The 17,930-nt window shown below is 40.7% G+C and overlaps 1 protein-coding gene across 1 annotated transcript; it reads left to right on the top strand.

Annotated features, from left to right (window-relative positions):
• Positions 1-13,165: 13,165 nt before the first annotated feature.
• Positions 13,166-16,027, top strand: GJD2 (gap junction protein delta 2). The gene is made up of 2 exons (XM_005234615.3): positions 13,166-13,601; positions 14,122-16,027. Exons 1-2 carry the CDS (start codon positions 13,531-13,533, stop codon positions 14,963-14,965), a joined length of 915 nt encoding a protein of 304 aa, XP_005234672.1. The 5' UTR covers positions 13,166-13,530; the 3' UTR covers positions 14,966-16,027.
• Positions 16,028-17,930: the final 1,903 nt, after the last annotated feature.

The following is a 17,930-nucleotide window of genomic DNA, read 5'->3' as shown; positions in this document are numbered from 1 at the left end:
GAGGAGAAATCTTGCAGAAATAGAAATCTCAGCAGATTTCAGAGACACTGTCATAAGAAAAAAGCACTTTAGCATGAATTATGTCTTGAATTTAGCTTGAATTCAGCACCTAACCTAACTGGAAGATCCTTTCTTGTCAAAGAACACCACCTATAAGAAAACATTGGTTTTTACCAGTTAAATCCAGGACATTTTGTGGTTGTAACTTTGGGTAAAAGATTAAAGGGAATCATCTCCTCCTCAACCTTCTATTACAGGTTAAGCAGAAAACACCTTTCTTCTGCTAAAATTCTTACTTCATTATCTGATGTATTAGTTTGACAATTTAAGCTACTGATTATCGAAATTAATATCATTAATGAATTGAGTTACTAGTTCAGCATTAGTTGTGGTTTCAACTTTATTACCATACTGTTTCACTTGTAATTAAAACACTGAACTCACAGCAGAGAGCCTGCTTGTATATCTAGAAATCTGAGTTGAGAAAAATACAAGCTGTGGTTTTATTCTTACAAATGTTTAATGATTTCTTTCATCCATATTTAAAAGCCATATATATATTTACAGGAATGAATATATAGTAGGCATTTAATGTATGTTATGGCTTATTAAATGTCACAATCCATTATGAGATACTACAAAATGCCCAGATACACTTTTAACTTGTAACGTAGTGTATTGTAAAAACCAAAACCTTTAATATGTGATGCACAGGTTTACAAAAATGGTCTTAGTCCTTACTAGTCTTACTGGTGTGGAAATTATTTCAGATTAATTTTTAATTGAATTGGAGCTTTCTTGTGCAGCTCAGCTATGTATGGCAACCAGACAAACCGCAGTAACGCAGTAGCTTTTGATCTTTTGCCCATATGTTTTGGCAGCTGAATTGAATGGATTTTGAAAGAGACTTACACGGAACTTCTGTCTTCACTGTGCATAGGAAAATGAGTGGTTATGCTATTTCTGGTGATAGTCTGTCTTGCATTTGGTTCTGGGTTCTCCATAGTGTTTGCTGTAATAACATGCATATAAACACAACACACACGTGTGTGTATATACACATATATATACATATTTTTACACATATGTATGCATAGATATGCATACAAATATCTCCCCTAAGCCTTCTCTTTGTCTTTGCAATGGAAGAGCATCCCTGACTTGGTAACAAGTTTCAGAGATTATGCCTGTGTGACGTACATAGCATATGAGCGCATCCCCTGGAAAACGAGCATAGTAGAAGTTGGAAGGGCAAATGTTTCATGTCAGAAACACCACAAAGATATCTGACTAAGACAAAACCGTGGATATTTTGTAGCTTGGTTCCTAAGACAGAAGTTAATTATTAATTTATAAGTTAATATTTTTCTGCTCAAGGGAAAAACTCAGAACTGTGGAATTTTGAGAAAAGATCAGAACTGAAATGGTTTTAGTGGTAATGTGAAATACCCTTTCCTTCTTACAACCTACAGTGAAAGTGCCGTAGAGGTATGTTTTTCAGACAGCCTGAATACATCACATACTGCTGAAAGTGTTAGAAGTGGCCAAAATCATGTAAAGAAAAAGTTTGCTGTGTCTGGTGGCACATTCTGTATTTTAATGGCTGCAGCAATAGTTTTGTAGACTTCTGCTTTCTGATCAAACGTAACATCTTCTATTGTCATCAGTGGACAAATTTGTTTCTTCCCTTTCTTTTCAACTGAGACTTTGAATTCTGTCCATTGTACTGGCACCTAACAGAAGAAGGAAACTTCCTTCTGACCTTGTTTTTGTAAATAAACAGCATATGAAATTATCAGGTATAGTATCCCACAGGCTCTTCTTTCTGCCAAAAGACATACAAAGGGGTTTATTTGCTCATTTTATCCATACATATATTACAAAAAGCAAATATACTGCCATTTAAAATGCTAAAAAGACTATTTTGTGTGTAAGTAATAATAAAGAGATGGTGATTGTGCAAACTCCAAATAGGGTCGTGTGGTGACAGAGAGACAGTGGGTGCTATTAAAAGCTTGACATTTATCACTCACAGTGGTTAAATTTATCATGGTGTTTGTGGCATTTGCCAATCTAAGTATAGAGAATGCCACAAATACCACAGAACAGATAAATACTGCTGTGCAAAACCCAACAAACTGCTGGTGGTGCTTCGCTATAGCACTCTAAGTTCTGGAAATGCAGTGCAGGTGCTTCTAGCTACAAAATTCTCAGTATGGAAAAGGAAAAAAAGCTTGTTATGCTTTTCTTTTCCTTTAGCTTGCCTATTTAGACCAAGAGGTCTTTTGTATAGGAAATATTTCTGCATTTCTGTCTGTAGCCTCTGGAACAACGGAGACCTTATCAGAGCTCGAGTATCCTAAAGCTAATAAAAACCGGTTCATGGCATATTGTTCACACAGGCAAAATGGATTCTGTCCCATACATGAAGTTTAGGAAATATTCCACTAGAAAATATGCCATGTATCTTGTGACAAACAGCCCACTGTGCAAGTCTTGTTGGAAAAAAAAATGGCTTTTCAAGCAGAAAGTTGTTCTCTATGACATAATTTAAGAGCTGTAGAGCTCTGTTTAAATCCTGAGGGACAGAATGGATATAATCGATCACATTGTACACTTACTCTAAGACACGCAGAAAAATCATCATTATTTTCTTTGCAATAACTGCAGAAAAGGCATTAAGATAACAAAGTGCATAATAGAATTATTTTTTCATTACCTGATAAAACACTTATAATGGTGGTAGAGGAGATAAAGTGTCATTGTCTTACAGTGTTGGATTTTTGGAATCCAGGCACCCAAATGCCATTTGTACCTTGGAAAACACTGTTTCTTGACTTCTCCAGGTTCACAGGGTGAGCATGAAATGCACAGCTGCTCTCGAGTCTTATCTGCAGGTGCAGTTCTGTCTCTGCTTGGTTGGAGGAGGTGCTGTGGTGCTAAAGCAGCAATTCTCATAGATATTAAGTTGTGTAAAGGTTATTTTGCTACAGCTTAAGAAAATGTAGCAAGAAGTTGAAAGAATGTGGCCATAATTGTGACCAAGTTCTTCCGCTTTGGTGATGATGTGCACTTGATTCCTTAACAGGGTTCTACCTTCATAGGACAGACTGAAGCCTGGAGTTGGATGATATCCTTGCCTTGGAGCTGTTGAAACTGACTATTTGATTATCTCTTAAGTTTTTGAATGCATCTGGTTACAGCAGATGGCACTGAAGAGTATATAATAAAATTCCTGGGCTATCAACAAAACCTTTGTGTTACAAGTCAGTCCTGCTGCCAGCCCTTGACATGAACTCTTCACGTTCATTTGACATTCTCCCCCAAATTCCTGGCTCTTTCCACAAATAAAATTTGCCTGGTGAAAGCAATGGAAGGAAGTATGCTAGAAGGGAAGGTACTGTATCCAGCTTCAGTCATTTCTATAATAATTTAAAATTTACCCAAATCATAGCTAAGTTGACCTCTTTAAAAATCTCTTGAAGATCAGAATGTATTTTGCTTCAGTGAGTATGATTTCAGAAGACTAGAACTTCAGATATAACTTAAATGTAGAACAAAAATGTTGCGCTGTATTCCTAGGTCCATAAAAAGAAAAGTAATGGCCAGATTCTCAGGTTAAATAAACTGGAATACTGCCCTTGTTTTGAAGCCTATGATTCTAGTAGGACTGTCTAAAGTAGGTGAGGATGCGGCTATTTTCCTGACCATTTTTTTCTTTTTTCTTTTTTTTTTTTTCCTTCCCATGCTGCAATTCTCCAGTGTGTGCTTCTAATTAAGCATGGGATACAGTGGCTGAGCAGAGTCAGGTGGAGACACTCTTCAAGTCTGCCTTTGTGAAAGGGCACTTACTGTGGATTTTTAAAACTCTGTATCTTGGTCTAAATTCTAGTGCAACCTGCTGCAGGTGCTGGGAGTTACCCTAAATGCTGGTGCCTGCAACTTTTGAATTGCTTATTATACCCAACAAAATGCTGGAAGTTTTATTTATTAAAAGCTGCTGGATATACCTTTGAATATACTTTTTGACTTTTGAGAAGATGATTTTCATAGTAAATATCAAACATAAGAAACGCTTTTGTGTTCTCTTAAGAATGCAATGCTGCGCTGCCACAGAAGACCACTTAGAATTTGAGCCATGTACTACTTTAACTTTGCCTTTTCTGTGTGTATTGTGATTTGGTTTTCCTATCTACACATCCACTTAATTAAGAATAAATATATTTAAGCAAACTATTCATAGTCATTGTAGAAGGGCGCTTGATTTGTTCCAGAGGCAGCTGTGATAGATCATACCATCTCGGCAGGACAATCATCATGCCCTGGGATGCAAGTACATTGGCCCTTCCTAGTTCTTGGAAGATTGTTTTTCCCTGCTGCCAGGGAAAAGAAGAATTAAATATATTTTATTGCATTCTTTTGACATTTCTCTGACCAACCTTCCAAGTGAAAAGAAAGGATAGCTCTTATTTATCATGGTAAAAATGGTGTCTTACTTTACACTATATATTTTCCCCCACAAGTCGTCTTAAAACCTGAAGAAAAACCACATTATTGGGAAGGAGTAATCACAAAAGAGACCTTTTAAAAGGGGAAACTCAGTCCCTGTTCTCTGCATGAGGATGTTTCTATCATCATGCACAGGTATGAGGCTTGCCACCCAATTTTGCTTGTTGGCCACATTGTCTGTCACAGTGAAACACACTGTATTGAGTGTATTTTCCATTCAACAGAAACTTTGCCGGCACGGTGTGTATGACTCATCCACCTGTCTAGTTGGTGTTCTTTAGATTAATTGATCTATCTTTGAGCTCATGTTTTCTCTCATGCCTTGTTTGTCTTTGTGGCAGTCATTTGTGGATTTCACACATTCATTTTTGCTGTACGTAGTGCCTTCAAGCCCAAGGAACAGTTTGCACTGACATTTCAGGTAGCATGACACTGGATTTGATAACTAGTTGGTGTAACTAAGCTAAATATGCTTCAGAAATATTTATTAAAGCCCTGTGGGGACTTAGCTGTCATTTTTCCTCTCCCCCACTGCACTAGCTTTCCTGCAACCCTTTTCTCTTTATGATACATTTTCTGCCCCAAGGCAGATCCTTCACTGCAAGGAAAATATGAATGAAATGTGTCAACCAACACTAATGAAACAAATCAGATCCATAATTTATCCATGTCTTGTTGACATACTACTTACTGACATATTTTTTAAACAGTCATATCTTTAAGCGCTTATCAGTAAATATGTGAAGCCACTTGCCTGCTTTTTGTCCACTGAAACTATAGGATAGATATACTTCTATGGTGAAATCAGGGCTGGAAATCCACTGATTTCAGCCCCTCAACATCAGAAAAGGTCTGGTTTGAGAAAGCACTGGATAGCTGTGTCTCAGCATGAGGCCTTGAAACTCCTGTCTGAAAATGCTCTGTAATTTTCATCTATTTTACCATGTGAAAATCTTTACTGAACTGAGGCTTAGGAGCCCTCGTCCTTCTGGTTTGTTCATTCACTGTAACCTGTCTTTTCTTTTTAGGCATAGTGAAGCCTCTGGGATGAAACAAATCCTTCATAGGCTTGTTCTTAGAGTTTTCCACCAGCAAGTCTGTGTTTCATCATGGCTTTGTCCTGAAGGAGAATGACAGTAAATCTAGTTGGGGAAAGGAGGCTTACTGCCCTGTGTCAGGGGATATGACCTTCTTACTGGTCTGAACACAGCCTGAGTGAGTCTGCCCTGAGGAATCTGGATGTAAACCAGAGATATTCTGGAGGGAATGACTGAAAAAAAAAATATTCTGTATTTCTTTTATTGTGTTCCTGGCAGGTACAGACATGTACAAATGTAAGGGATGCTTCAAAACTTGAAAACACAGCAAATGTAGATAAAATCCAATGTAGTATTTACAATACATCTTAGTAACTGATACAAAATAATAATTAATAAAAATGTAGTCATAAAATATTTACCCATTTGCATGTAAATGTAAATATACGACACTGTTCTCACTCTGTTGTAGCCTTTGAAATTCAACTGATAAACATTTTAAGTGACAGATTCTACAGTTCAGGATCTGGTTTAGATGTTCAGCCTGGCAAGAGGTGGGTAAATGGAGCCTTTCAGTTTCCCTTGACCTTCAGCTAGGTGTAGAGCTGGGCAAGCAGTAGCGGGAATGGTACCCAGGGGTGACGCAGATGCTGGGAACTGTTAGCGGGAACCAGTCTGCCTGTACCAGGCCCCTGAGGTTCCTGGGAATGTTGTAAAGAATATGTGGATAGCATAAAGGAAGATACATCTTTCCATACTGTTTCCCACCCAGTAGGACAGACAAAGCTTTAGATTAAGGAAATCATGGAGCAAGTTACCTCTTTTTTTTTTCTTTTTTTTTCTCCTTTTATTCTTTTTCTTTTCCTCCGCCCCGCCCCCCCCCCCCCCCCCCCCCCCCAAATCACTAGTAGCTAAGTTATGTTTCTCGCAGGAAAAGAGTCCTCACTTTCCTACAGGAAAGTGTGAAAGAGGTTGCAAACAGCTACAAAGCAGAATTTCTAAATCTAAAATGCAAATTAAATATCTGATTAAAATGAGGACCAATTTGCACAGGATGTGTGTAAATCAGTGCAGCCTTTGAGCGGCTCTGACCTATGTGAGAAATTACATGGGTTTCACCATTATCTAGAAAAATAAACCGCAACTTCCAGTGCCATAGCAACATTACACATAATGCTGATTTGTCTTTTTTTAAAAAAGCACAGAAGTAAATCATGTGCAATTGTAGGTGTTCTACAAAGTTTTATGAATAAATGAATTTATCTTTTTCACATGCTGTGCCACAATTTCTTACCTGCAGCACAGTCAAAAGTACACCATCTTGCATAGATTCTGGAAAATATAGCTATTAATTGAATATTTCTTGCAAAATCTATAGGTAATCAATTTTCTGTGGGATAAAAGAAATTGATTACGGTAATCACAACTTTATAAAACTCAGGACTGTTGATTCATAGAAAATTTGGATATTCCAAATCTGATTTTGCTCCATTTTGGAACAGGAACATTACAAAAATTTAATGAAATGCTCATGCTTGTAAACTTTTTGTTTAGGATAAATGAAGAAATGTTGCTCTGAAAACAAAGCAAGCTCTACAACACTGAGCAAATGCTGTCTGTTAATAACAGTTGCGGAAATCACAATAACGCAAGTTTAAATCAATAATAAATGTAGCATTATCATTGAATTTAATTATTTTTCTTCCAATTACAATTCATAAGTTGTTTTGATTTGTAAGGAAAAGAGGAAAATAAGGTTTGCCAGACTGAGCCTCACCAATATTCTGTATTGATTCTGGTATATAATTGGCTGGTATTTTACCATAATGCCCTAACCAGTAATATAGGGCTGTGTATCTTTTGCAACACATATCTTTGAAAGAATAGACTAGGAAAAAAAAATAGATTGTTCATCAGCGAAAGATCATTTTCATTCCCATATTGAAGTTACTATGATGTCGGTATAAGCATATTTCTTTGCATCCTTACAACATGTGCTAAATCAGACTATATGTAACCCTTCATACTCTTCCGTGTCCAAGGTGTTTTTGAAAGGTTCTTTCTTTAGTTAGTATGGAACCTTGAAGTACACTATAATAGGAATCCACATAAGATTTGGCCACAAATTTACACTTAAGCCTTCATAGTCTATGAAGCTGAATTATTGGATACTTTAGCACAATGTGAGCGCTCTTTTGAGATTGATGAAAGACAGAAAGGAAAGTCAAGAGACTGGCAGCAGGTGATCCAGCTCCTGGAATATTTTACTTCTTTTGTACTTCTTCCCAGAGCCTGTCAGTCCATAAAGTTTTTATTCAATGATGTTTTCCTTCTTCCAGCTGCAGCCTGTCTGCAAATAAATCAGTTTACTCTCAGGAGTTTGCAAGAACTGCAGACCCTACTGCATTGGGATCTGTATATATGTCAGAAGTATATGTAAATGTGATTCAGTATATAGATCCAAATTATTTCTAAGGAAATTGATTTGAGAGTTAATTTGTGCCTGAGAAGGTGCTTGTGGACATCTCACAAGACCCCCTTGAAACTTGAGCGATTTTGTATGTCAGGGAATAAAATATTCTGTAACTAGAAAAGTACAATACTTAAAATTTGCTTTCTAGTTAAAGCAGTTATATTGAGATCTTTAAATTCTCTTGGTTCAGAACATCATGGAATATTTGCTTAATACCTGCCCCCCTTATGAATATTTCTTATACTAACGCCCTTGCCAAGAATAGTTATGGAAATTCAACATGGCTTATGAGACCTCACTTTAAAAGCTTGTGAATATTCATAGATTTATTCCTTCTTGATTGATAAAATTCATTGATATTCTGAAGAAATTTCCATTTATCGCAATCTTCAGTTGTAGATATGGACCTTATGCATAATAGGGTCCTGATACGTTTATTAGGGTCACTGAGTATTTTGCCTTTCATGCATTTACAGAGTCCTGAATTCTGTGTGCTCGAGACCTTCCTGTTCTCAAGTGTGCAGTGTATAAATGCAGGCTGTGTTCCACCTTCACAGCCAGGAACACAGTGCTCGCCCTGCTATGGACAGCTTCGACACCAACGCTGTAGCCCGCATGTGAAGTGTGTGCTGCTTACTTCTTGGCAGCAAAACGAGTGTTCTTGAAGTGTTTTCCCGTGCGAAGGACTGAGGTCATTAACACATCCAGATCTCATACCTTTTTGGAAGTCTTGACTTTTCAAACTGTAGGAAAGATACACTTTCTGTGGTGTCTTTTGAAGGAATTTCATTGGAGAAAAAAACAGAGAGAGAGATTTCTTATTAAGACGAATATAGCAGCTGACTGTAGCTAGGGTTGTACTCATATGGTGGGGGAAGAATGTATGTACAAATGCTTGTTTTAATGAGAAAGTGTAGTTGGAAGTGGATGACCTAGATGATTTTATGAATAAAAGATATAATCTCATGCAATCATTTCATTAATATACACATGGCACCAAATGAAAACAGAGCATAGCAGATGGCTACGAGAGGTCTTAAAAAGGCATATTCAGTTTAGTAGCTAATGACTTAGATTAAATGGACTACACTAAATACTACCAGAAAGTAAGCACTTATGATATCAGTCTTCCAAAGAAAGTTCTACTGCTTCATGAAAATAATGCTGAAAAATCTCTTTTTTGTGGCACTAGCTAGAATATGCAGTCACAAAGCAGATATGGGGCAAAGTGTTTCACAAAAACTGAAAAGAAAAAAACATTTTCTTTAGTAATAACTTACAATTTTTAATTAAAAGCTCTTTCTTTGCTTCCACTTTGCTACAATTGGTGGAAATAGTGGTTTGCAATATAATAATGAAATACAGTCATGCATCATGCAGTTTTGGAATCCAAATATGACAATTATTTGCTGCAATTATGGGTCCACTGCAAACAACAGCAAGAAAAGATCACTGAGGAAATTTGTTGGGATAGTGCTAGAAATATACGGCTTTGTTTCAAGATAAATCTTTGGAATAGATTTAGGATGAATGCATAACTTTGAAAGGAAGTAGTATGCGGAGAAGTCTCGTGTAAGATCTGAATTGTGTTTTTACATTTGTAAACCTCAGCATAGAAAATAATGAAGCCGAGGAATACTGTTGTTTAGCACACTGTCTGATAGCAGGTATGGCACTAGCCATGTGGCTTCTTCATCTTGCCCCAGTTATGTCATCCATGTCCAAGCCGCAGGAGGTCTGACAGGAGAGCCAAATGTGTCCGCTCTGCTCCCTGCCTGATCCACTCCCTACTTGAGGAATGTGCAGCCTGTGAGATTTGACTGTTCTCTGGACCATTTACAAAACCAGATGAGGGCAAAAGGGCTGGATTTCTTAGAGAGAATCTGGCCTACAGCTTCTTAGAGACAGATTAACCTCTGTTTGGCATCAAACTGAGGACACATACAGTCTCATTCTTCAGACCTAATCCAAGATCAACTTAGTCTATATTATTTTATCACAAAATAATATTGTGGCAGTGGCATCTTTGAAGACATGCAGACCCAAAGTCTTCTTTTTGCAAAGCTTGTTTGAGCTCCTTTAGGAACAGCAGGGTTTATACTGAATGCTGTCTGTGGAGGAATACTCATTCTGTTTGAATACAAAGCAAAACAAAGAAACGTACACCATCCCACCCAAAAGCCTATGTGTGTAGTGGGAAGCTGATTTTGTTTCCTTTGTATGCAACTGATAAAAATACTGAACAAGACAGGCTTGGCCCTGCTGCAGACTGCTATTGCTGCTTCATTAGGAAATGGTTCTTTGTGAGCTGGCAGACGTAAAGCTTTGATAATCCGGAATGCTTGTGAATGAAATACAGGCATGGTTTTCTAATGTGAATACCACAGACTGTGCATTATACATCCACACCATTCTTGGCCACCTGCTGCTCTGCAAATCCTGGCTTTACCATAGGCTGCAACATTCAGGGGAATGATGTAAAACCTAAGATGGACCTTTAGAAGCTGAATATCTTCTTATGTCTACAACTCTTTCTTACAATCACAACCATACATAGTCTAAGCACTTTTTGAATTAGACAATTTGTCAAAGTCCACAGGTTGCTGTTACACATGTGATGGATAATGGAAATGCAAATAATTACATTCTTCATAGACCTTTCACTGTTCCATGGAACACTTGGGGAACAACACACTGATTCTTATTACTTCTGTTTCGACAATAAATCAGGGCTCAAATTAAGGACAGCAATTCATAGTTCTGGTAACTGTACAGGTAAGTTTGAGATATATCAAAGTCCTTTGAGTATTCCAGTCACTTAAAACATATGCCAGCATCATGAAAGAGTCTCACACTGAAATTATATTTTTTTCCCAAACTCACTAAGGACTGAAACTCAGTAAACTTCTCGAGTTTAGGGCCAAGTATCCTGCATGTGAACATGGTAGGGCAGGTAGTGTGGTGTGTGTGAGGTTGCTATTAAAAAAGGAGAGGTCAGCTATTTCAGGATGAGATGCAACTCCTGTAAAAGCAGGCCTGAAGGTATTTAACTTTAACTATGTTTAATTAAAAGCAATTTCATAACAGGGCTTACATGTTTGTAGCACTCATTTATATTTCCCTTCCATGTTTCCACAACTGGGTTGTCAGTAGTAAGTAGAACTCATCACACAGTAAACACTGATTAACTATTCATTAATAGGCCAGTGTTTGATATGATCAGAATTTAAGTCCTTTTGATTTACTTGTCCTAAAAGCTCAGATCAGTGGGTTTTCTATCCCAGTGCTAGAGAACAGCTTTCCTTTGCAGAAATTCTTATGTTTGTCTATGAACCAAAACCTCCTCCTCTCTTCAGTAATTTCAGTCATGGGCTTTCCCTCTCTGGTTTTCTAAATAGGATTATCATCATTAGCTTCTTAGCATATTCCCTGCCTTCTCTCCTTCGACACATGCATTACTGCTTCCTTTACAGATATGATTTCTCTTTTTCCTGCTTCCTTTAGAGATTTGATTTCTCTTATTTTCAGATCCATCTCCAAACAGATACTTCGGGGTCCATAGTCAGTGTAGTTGGATAGATACTACAGTCCTCTCAAAACAAAAGAAACAACCTCTTCCTTTCAGTTACAGTGTTGCAGCAGCAGCAGATTTTACAAACTACCTGCAGAAAAACAAATGCAGGAATTGCGAGAACCAGCTTTCAAGAAAAATGAAGTCAGATTTTAAGGGAAAACAGTGATTATTCAGTCTTCCCAGTAATTCCCAACAGTGTGGGAAGGAAACAATCCAGATTATTGAATGCTCCTTCACAGACTCTTGATTGGGAGAGAAGAAAAATCTACCAATTTCTGCGCAGAGGTATTCACTGATCTCGTCTTATTTGATACTTCCCTAATTCAAAGATTTGGGGATCCAATCAGGCAACTGTGAATCATGTGAACCAGAGACCATCTGCACACTCCAAATGAAAAGACAACAGACCTTGAGGGGTCTAAAGCATACAGATGTCCTCTGCACAGATGAAGCGTGGTCCCATCTATTCAGAAAACACTTAACACCATTAATATGACATAGAATTGATTTATGAGAGCTGCAAAGAAAACAAAGGATGACACTGTTTCCAGTAGCCCCAGAAGTTCTGCTTTTGGAAGACTGATTTTGGCAGTAAAAGCATTGTGATCAGGCTGACTACGGTTTTTCTTATGCTGCTTTTTAGTGAGATTAGTTGAGCAAAAAAGAACAGCAGGTATGAAGCTATACTCAATCTTTATGGAAATATACAGAATACATTTTACGCTTCTCCACCAGAGAACAGTCAATTTAAATTGGTGCCAGTGTTCTGTGTGGAGCTGTTTGGTGGTGTCTCAGGTACAATCCCAGGGTATCTGTAAAATAAACAAATGTTTTAAACACAGTATAATAGATTATGGGGATACAATATGTGGGCTGATTATAATGCAGGGATTTATTCGGGATACTTTATTCTTGTGCTGCTTAGAGATGCATTGTGTGAAGGTTTGGCATCTTTCCTAGCGCAGATCCAATCTCAGTCTCAGAAATCTCCGAAGTGGCTATATATACATTTCATTTCTTCTTAGTGATTCTCGTGTCCGTAATCGGGGGAGAACCGGGATGCAATGTGAAGTGCCGTCTCTGCCAGGGGTGGACAGTTCTGACAGGTAAGGCTACCGCTTGGACGCCACGGCTGGTCTGCGGGCGGCAGGAGGGACAGTCGCTCTCCGGGAGAGAAGCGCAGCCCGGCAGCCCCGCGGAGTGCCCCCGGCGCTCGTGGCTGGGGGGCCGGGGTGTCGCTGTCCCGCCCCAGGCAGCGGCCGGGGGGCAGCGCCCGCTCCCCGCGGGGCTGCGCTGGGGCGGCCGGGCTGTGCGGGGGGGCCGGGGGGCTCGGCAAGGAGGCGCCGGGCTGCGCCGCGAGGGTCCTGCCGGCCGAGGCAGCCCTTCCTCCGCACCCACATCCTCCTCCTCCGCCTCGTTTGTTTGTTTTATTTATTTTATTGCCGTTATTTATTTATATTCACCCGAATAAGAGAAATGAGAAAATCCGAGCGCTGCTTCTGGCCGCTCTCCGCCAACCTGTCAGTGACGCAAGCGGAGACTACTTAAAGGCAGATTGGCGGCAGCAAGGCACGAGAAGCCACCCCTCCCCGCTCCGCGCCGCGCCTCCGCCGCGCCACCAGCCAGCGGGCCGGGCCGGTGGCGGCCGCCGCGGGGACCCCAGCCCAGCCCAGCCCGGCCCAGCCCAGCCCAGCCCGGCCCGGCCCGGCCCGGCCCAGCCGGCAGTCCTCGGTAGCGCTGCCGCGGCCAGCCGCCCTCCCGCCGCCGGGCTGCGGGCGGTAGCGAGGGGTTGCTCTTTTGTATTCCCTCTACTGCAATTAAAACCCCCACAACAACAAGAAACAACAGAACAAAAGCCAAGGAGGAAAGACCAAAGGAAGGCAGAAGTGAAGAGAGCCCCTCTGCTTGCCAAAGTCTTTGTCTCCGGATGAACAGCGATGGGGGAATGGACTATTCTAGAGAGGCTACTGGAAGCTGCCGTGCAGCAGCACTCTACTATGATAGGGAGGTAAGAGCTGCGGGGCTGGGGGCGGCGGGGAGCCCCCTCTGTCTGCGCCCCTCGCGCGGGGCTCCTGCGGCGTGTGCCTTGGCTGCGCGTGCGGCACAGGTCACCGGGGCGCGGGCACGCCGCAGACGCCGCCGTCCTTGTCCCCGGGGAGCGGCGGGGCAGCGGGCGGCCATCGGGGGCACCTCGCCGCCCCCGCGGCCGCAGCCCCCCCGCGCCGCCCCCTCCCGTGCTTTCGGGCCCCCCCGCGGCCCCCGCGGCTGCTTTTTCCCCAGAGGGCGGGGGGGTGGGGGTGACCGCCGGCCGAGGGTTGTGGCAGGAGCGGCTGGCGCGGGTCCGCACGGGTCCGCACGGGTCCGCACGGGTCCGCACGGGTCCGCACGGGTCCGCACGGGTCCGCACGGGTCCGCACGGGAGCGGGGCCGGCGGCGGGTGGCGGGGCGCGCGGCGCGGGGCCCGGTCAGCACTGGACAGCTCCCGGCCGCGCGGCGGCGGCGCGCGCTGACGGGCTCCTCTGTTGCAGGATCCTGCTGACCGTGGTGGTGATCTTCAGGATACTCATTGTGGCCATCGTGGGGGAGACGGTGTACGATGACGAGCAGACCATGTTTGTCTGTAACACGCTGCAGCCAGGCTGCAACCAGGCTTGCTACGACCAGGCTTTCCCTATCTCTCACATAAGGTACTGGGTGTTCCAGATCATCATGGTGTGCACTCCCAGCCTTTGCTTCATAACGTACTCCGTTCACCAGTCTGCTAAGCAGAGGGAACGGAGGTACTCCACTGTCTTCCTCACCTTGGAGAGGGACCAGGATTCAATGAAGCGTGAGGACAGTAAGAAAATCAAGAACACGATTGTCAATGGTGTGCTGCAGAACACAGAGAACTCCACCAAAGAGGCAGAACCAGACTGCTTAGAAGTGAAGGAAATCCCCAATCCTGCTATCAGAACTACAAAGTCAAAGATGAGGAGGCAAGAAGGCATTTCTCGATTTTATATCATCCAAGTGGTCTTTCGAAATGCCCTAGAGATTGGATTCTTAGTTGGACAGTATTTTCTGTATGGATTCAATGTCCCTTCCATGTACGAATGTGACAGATACCCTTGCATTAAAGAAGTAGAGTGCTATGTCTCTAGACCCACTGAGAAGACTGTGTTCTTGGTATTCATGTTTGCTGTCAGTGGGATATGTGTGGTGCTCAATTTGGCAGAACTGAACCACTTGGGCTGGAGAAAGATCAAAATGGCAGTGAGAGGAGTACAGGCAAAAAGGAAATCCATATACGAAATCAGAAATAAGGACCTGCCAAGAATGAGCATGCCTAACTTTGGCAGGACTCAGTCAAGTGACTCAGCTTATGTGTGAGGCTGTGACAGAACTGAAACACTGTGCCAGGTGGAACAGACCCAGATACCGTTAGGGAAAGGTACATTGCTTAGGCAAGCATTTTATCAAACCACCAAGAAAGCCATTAAGGTATTGGATCTGCACTTACTGAACTAGCTGCAAAATGCAGTGCTATGTAAAAGACTGAAAAACCAGCTATAAACCCATGCTTGATCTAGCCTTACAGCACAGCTACTATTATTCCTGCTTTTCTTTCTAATGGTTGAGTGTTACCTGTTGGTGGAGCGGCTTTTTGGTCGTCATTAGGATCAGTTTACAGTTTGGACTGTCTGACTGATTGTTGTAAATGTGTAGAACGTTCATATTAAAAATCTGCAAGGATACTCTCTATAGGGGTTGGGATGGGGTGGGGGACACTGTTGCAATGTGCAGTTGTAAGCATGTTTTAAAAGGAGGGTAATTGCACTGTAAGGAACCTGACCACAGCTCAATCAGGATATCTGCGTTCACCTATCTCACAGATGTCTTATATTATTTTGCTTGTCTAAATCACAGAGTTTATTCCTGGTGTGTATTACTAGCTACTTCCTATCATAGTTTGTGCATCAATTAGTTATGCTAAACAATAAATGCTGAATATAATTTTGCCATTTTTTTGTTTGCCTGTCCACACACACACACACACACACCAGAGACCTTAATCATCTCACAGTAGTTGTGATCTGCAAAATAGTACATTTCAGTTCATTCCCTAATAAGTGCATGAATAAGATGGAGTTGGTTCATGCCAGCCAAGTTATTTACCTACAATCACCTACGATGACACACATACCAAAGGAACAGAGTTCATTGCTTTTAACTGTGAATATATCACCTTCTCTCTGCTCTTATTTATATAAGTGCCATACTTGAAACATCTAACTCTGTACTTAGTCAAAAGGTTGTCTTGGGATACCAGCTGGAATAAAGTGATTTTATACTCTCCTTTGTTTATTTTATGCTATTTGTTTAGTCATTGCAATGGTGTAAAAAGCAGCTAAAATCTCTGTTGATGAATAAAGTACTTGCCTTTTTTTGTAAGCCAGAGAGATTTGTTCTTCTTTATTCTTGTATGCAATTGTAGAAACGCACAGGGTCAAAATAATTGACTTAAAACAATTATTCCTCAGGGTTTAAAGTGTCTTGATGTTCTAAACTCTAAGTGACAAAACCTGGGAAATCAGGACTATTCATTATGTCTGTTTTCCTCCTTAAGCAAGCTTCCTCTGTCTTTAAAGCCTGATCCAAAGCCCACTGACACCAACAACCTTCTTTCTGCTGACACTAAGGGTAACACAATTGGCTGCCAAGGTCACGCTGGGAATAGCCAGAATACATTTACCTATAAATGAAACAATTGCAGCTTTTCATCAGGGAACCCAAATAGTAACCTCAGCTTTTCTGCCTTACAGCTGGTTCAAGATACACACTGCTCAAGTCCCATCATCTTACTGGTAAGCCACTGGGGCAGTCACAAATAGATCTCTGTTAACAGCAACTGTTTTAATATGGGATACTAAGGTTATTTAAGGACCTTTTTTATTCCCACTGAATCCAACAGAAAATATTTCACTGGCAGCAGTAGGAGTTGGATCAGGAATGAAAAAACATAGAAGTGCGTTCCTAACTACATAGTATCTGCCCTTTAAAGACAAGGGCCAAGATAGTGCTGGAAAATTTGGGCCTATTTTCTAACATAAGAAGGAGACAGAGGCTCAGAGTCACAAATGGCCTTTTGATTGTTTTTTAATTGTTTTTTATTTCAAGGCTGAAAATGAAAATATTGTGTTTTGGCTTGGAGATAACTCATATAAATCTTTTCCTTTTGGCTTAGAGTAAATACCTTAAAATTCCATTCCCGTGGTTTGCCAGCATTGTCACTTAAAAACATGTTGATTAATTCTTAGATAGTTTATTCATTATCACTTTCCTCTGTGGTCTTTTCTTCCACTGTGAAACAGAAAAGGCTTTAGGGATGTAATATGTTTTTAAAGATTTGAAAAATATTTTTCTTATGTATAAAATGAACAGTGATTCCAATTTGATTCTAGAAACCTATGAAGATGGGTTTCTCAAATGATTCTTTGCGATACAAATGCACACTGATATTGCTAGTTGACTGCATGCTCACTGGAAAACTGCATGTTATTTTTAGAAGGGCAACATGGCAGCTAAAATCTCCATCTGCAATATAACAAGCTTCTGAAGATTATTATTTGACACACAAATCCAAGTCTGATTTTCATTTTGCAGAGTCTGGGATGGTTTTCAAAACCTGCTTTTGAATAGATATTGAAAGGAAAAATGTTGTCTGACAGTCATAAGCATTGTTTTAATGTGCAAAGGGCTTGATCCAGTGCCAATTAAAGGTGAAGGAAAAAACCCAAACAACTCATACTGAATTCACTGGGCTTCGGTTCAGGTCCAGCATAATTTCCTGTTAGGCAGAAGCCCTGATGCAAGTTGCTTCCAGTGGCTGCATAGCAGTGTTCAGTCAAACTCTAGTGAAGGTGCATGTCTGGAAAGCTGTAAGGTTTTAATATGTTAAAACCCTTTAGGTAAGACCAAGAAAGTGTCTGTTTATAATAGCCGATGCCAGTGACTCGGTTCATTCATTTATGTTTATGCAGTTGCATGTTTTGTACTCCAGCAAGTTGGGATTCTTCAGAATTTTCCAAAGGGTAATACATCAGGAAATGCAAAAGTTAATTTATGCAACAGGGTCAGTGGTAAAGTAGGCAAAGACTCATATTTGATCAACAAAAATGCCATACTCCATATTTACACTAAATAGAATATGGCTTTTTGTATTTCAGAAAAGAAATGAAATGTTGTTAAAAGATGAGTTGTTTTAATCTTCCTTTTCAATTGATATTTTTCATTTCTTACAGACTGTTTATTTATCATGGACAAGAGAAATACTGCAAACACTTTTTTTGTCAAT

Source organism: Falco peregrinus, chromosome 1 (genome assembly GCF_023634155.1).
Source record: "Falco peregrinus isolate bFalPer1 chromosome 1, bFalPer1.pri, whole genome shotgun sequence".
In the NCBI taxonomy this organism is placed as follows: Eukaryota; Metazoa; Chordata; class Aves; order Falconiformes; family Falconidae; genus Falco; species Falco peregrinus.
This window is presented reverse-complemented; position numbering and strand designations above follow the sequence as displayed.

Bases quoted from the DNA above. Each gene is read 5' to 3' on its own strand.
- GJD2 (XM_005234615.3), top strand. From the start codon at position 13,531: ATGGGGGAATGGACTATTCTAGAGAGGCTACTGGAAGCTGCCGTGCAG. The intron at 13,602-14,121 runs GTAAGAGCTGCG...CCTCTGTTGCAG, and splicing joins CACTCTACTATGATAGGGAG to GATCCTGCTGACCGTGGTGG.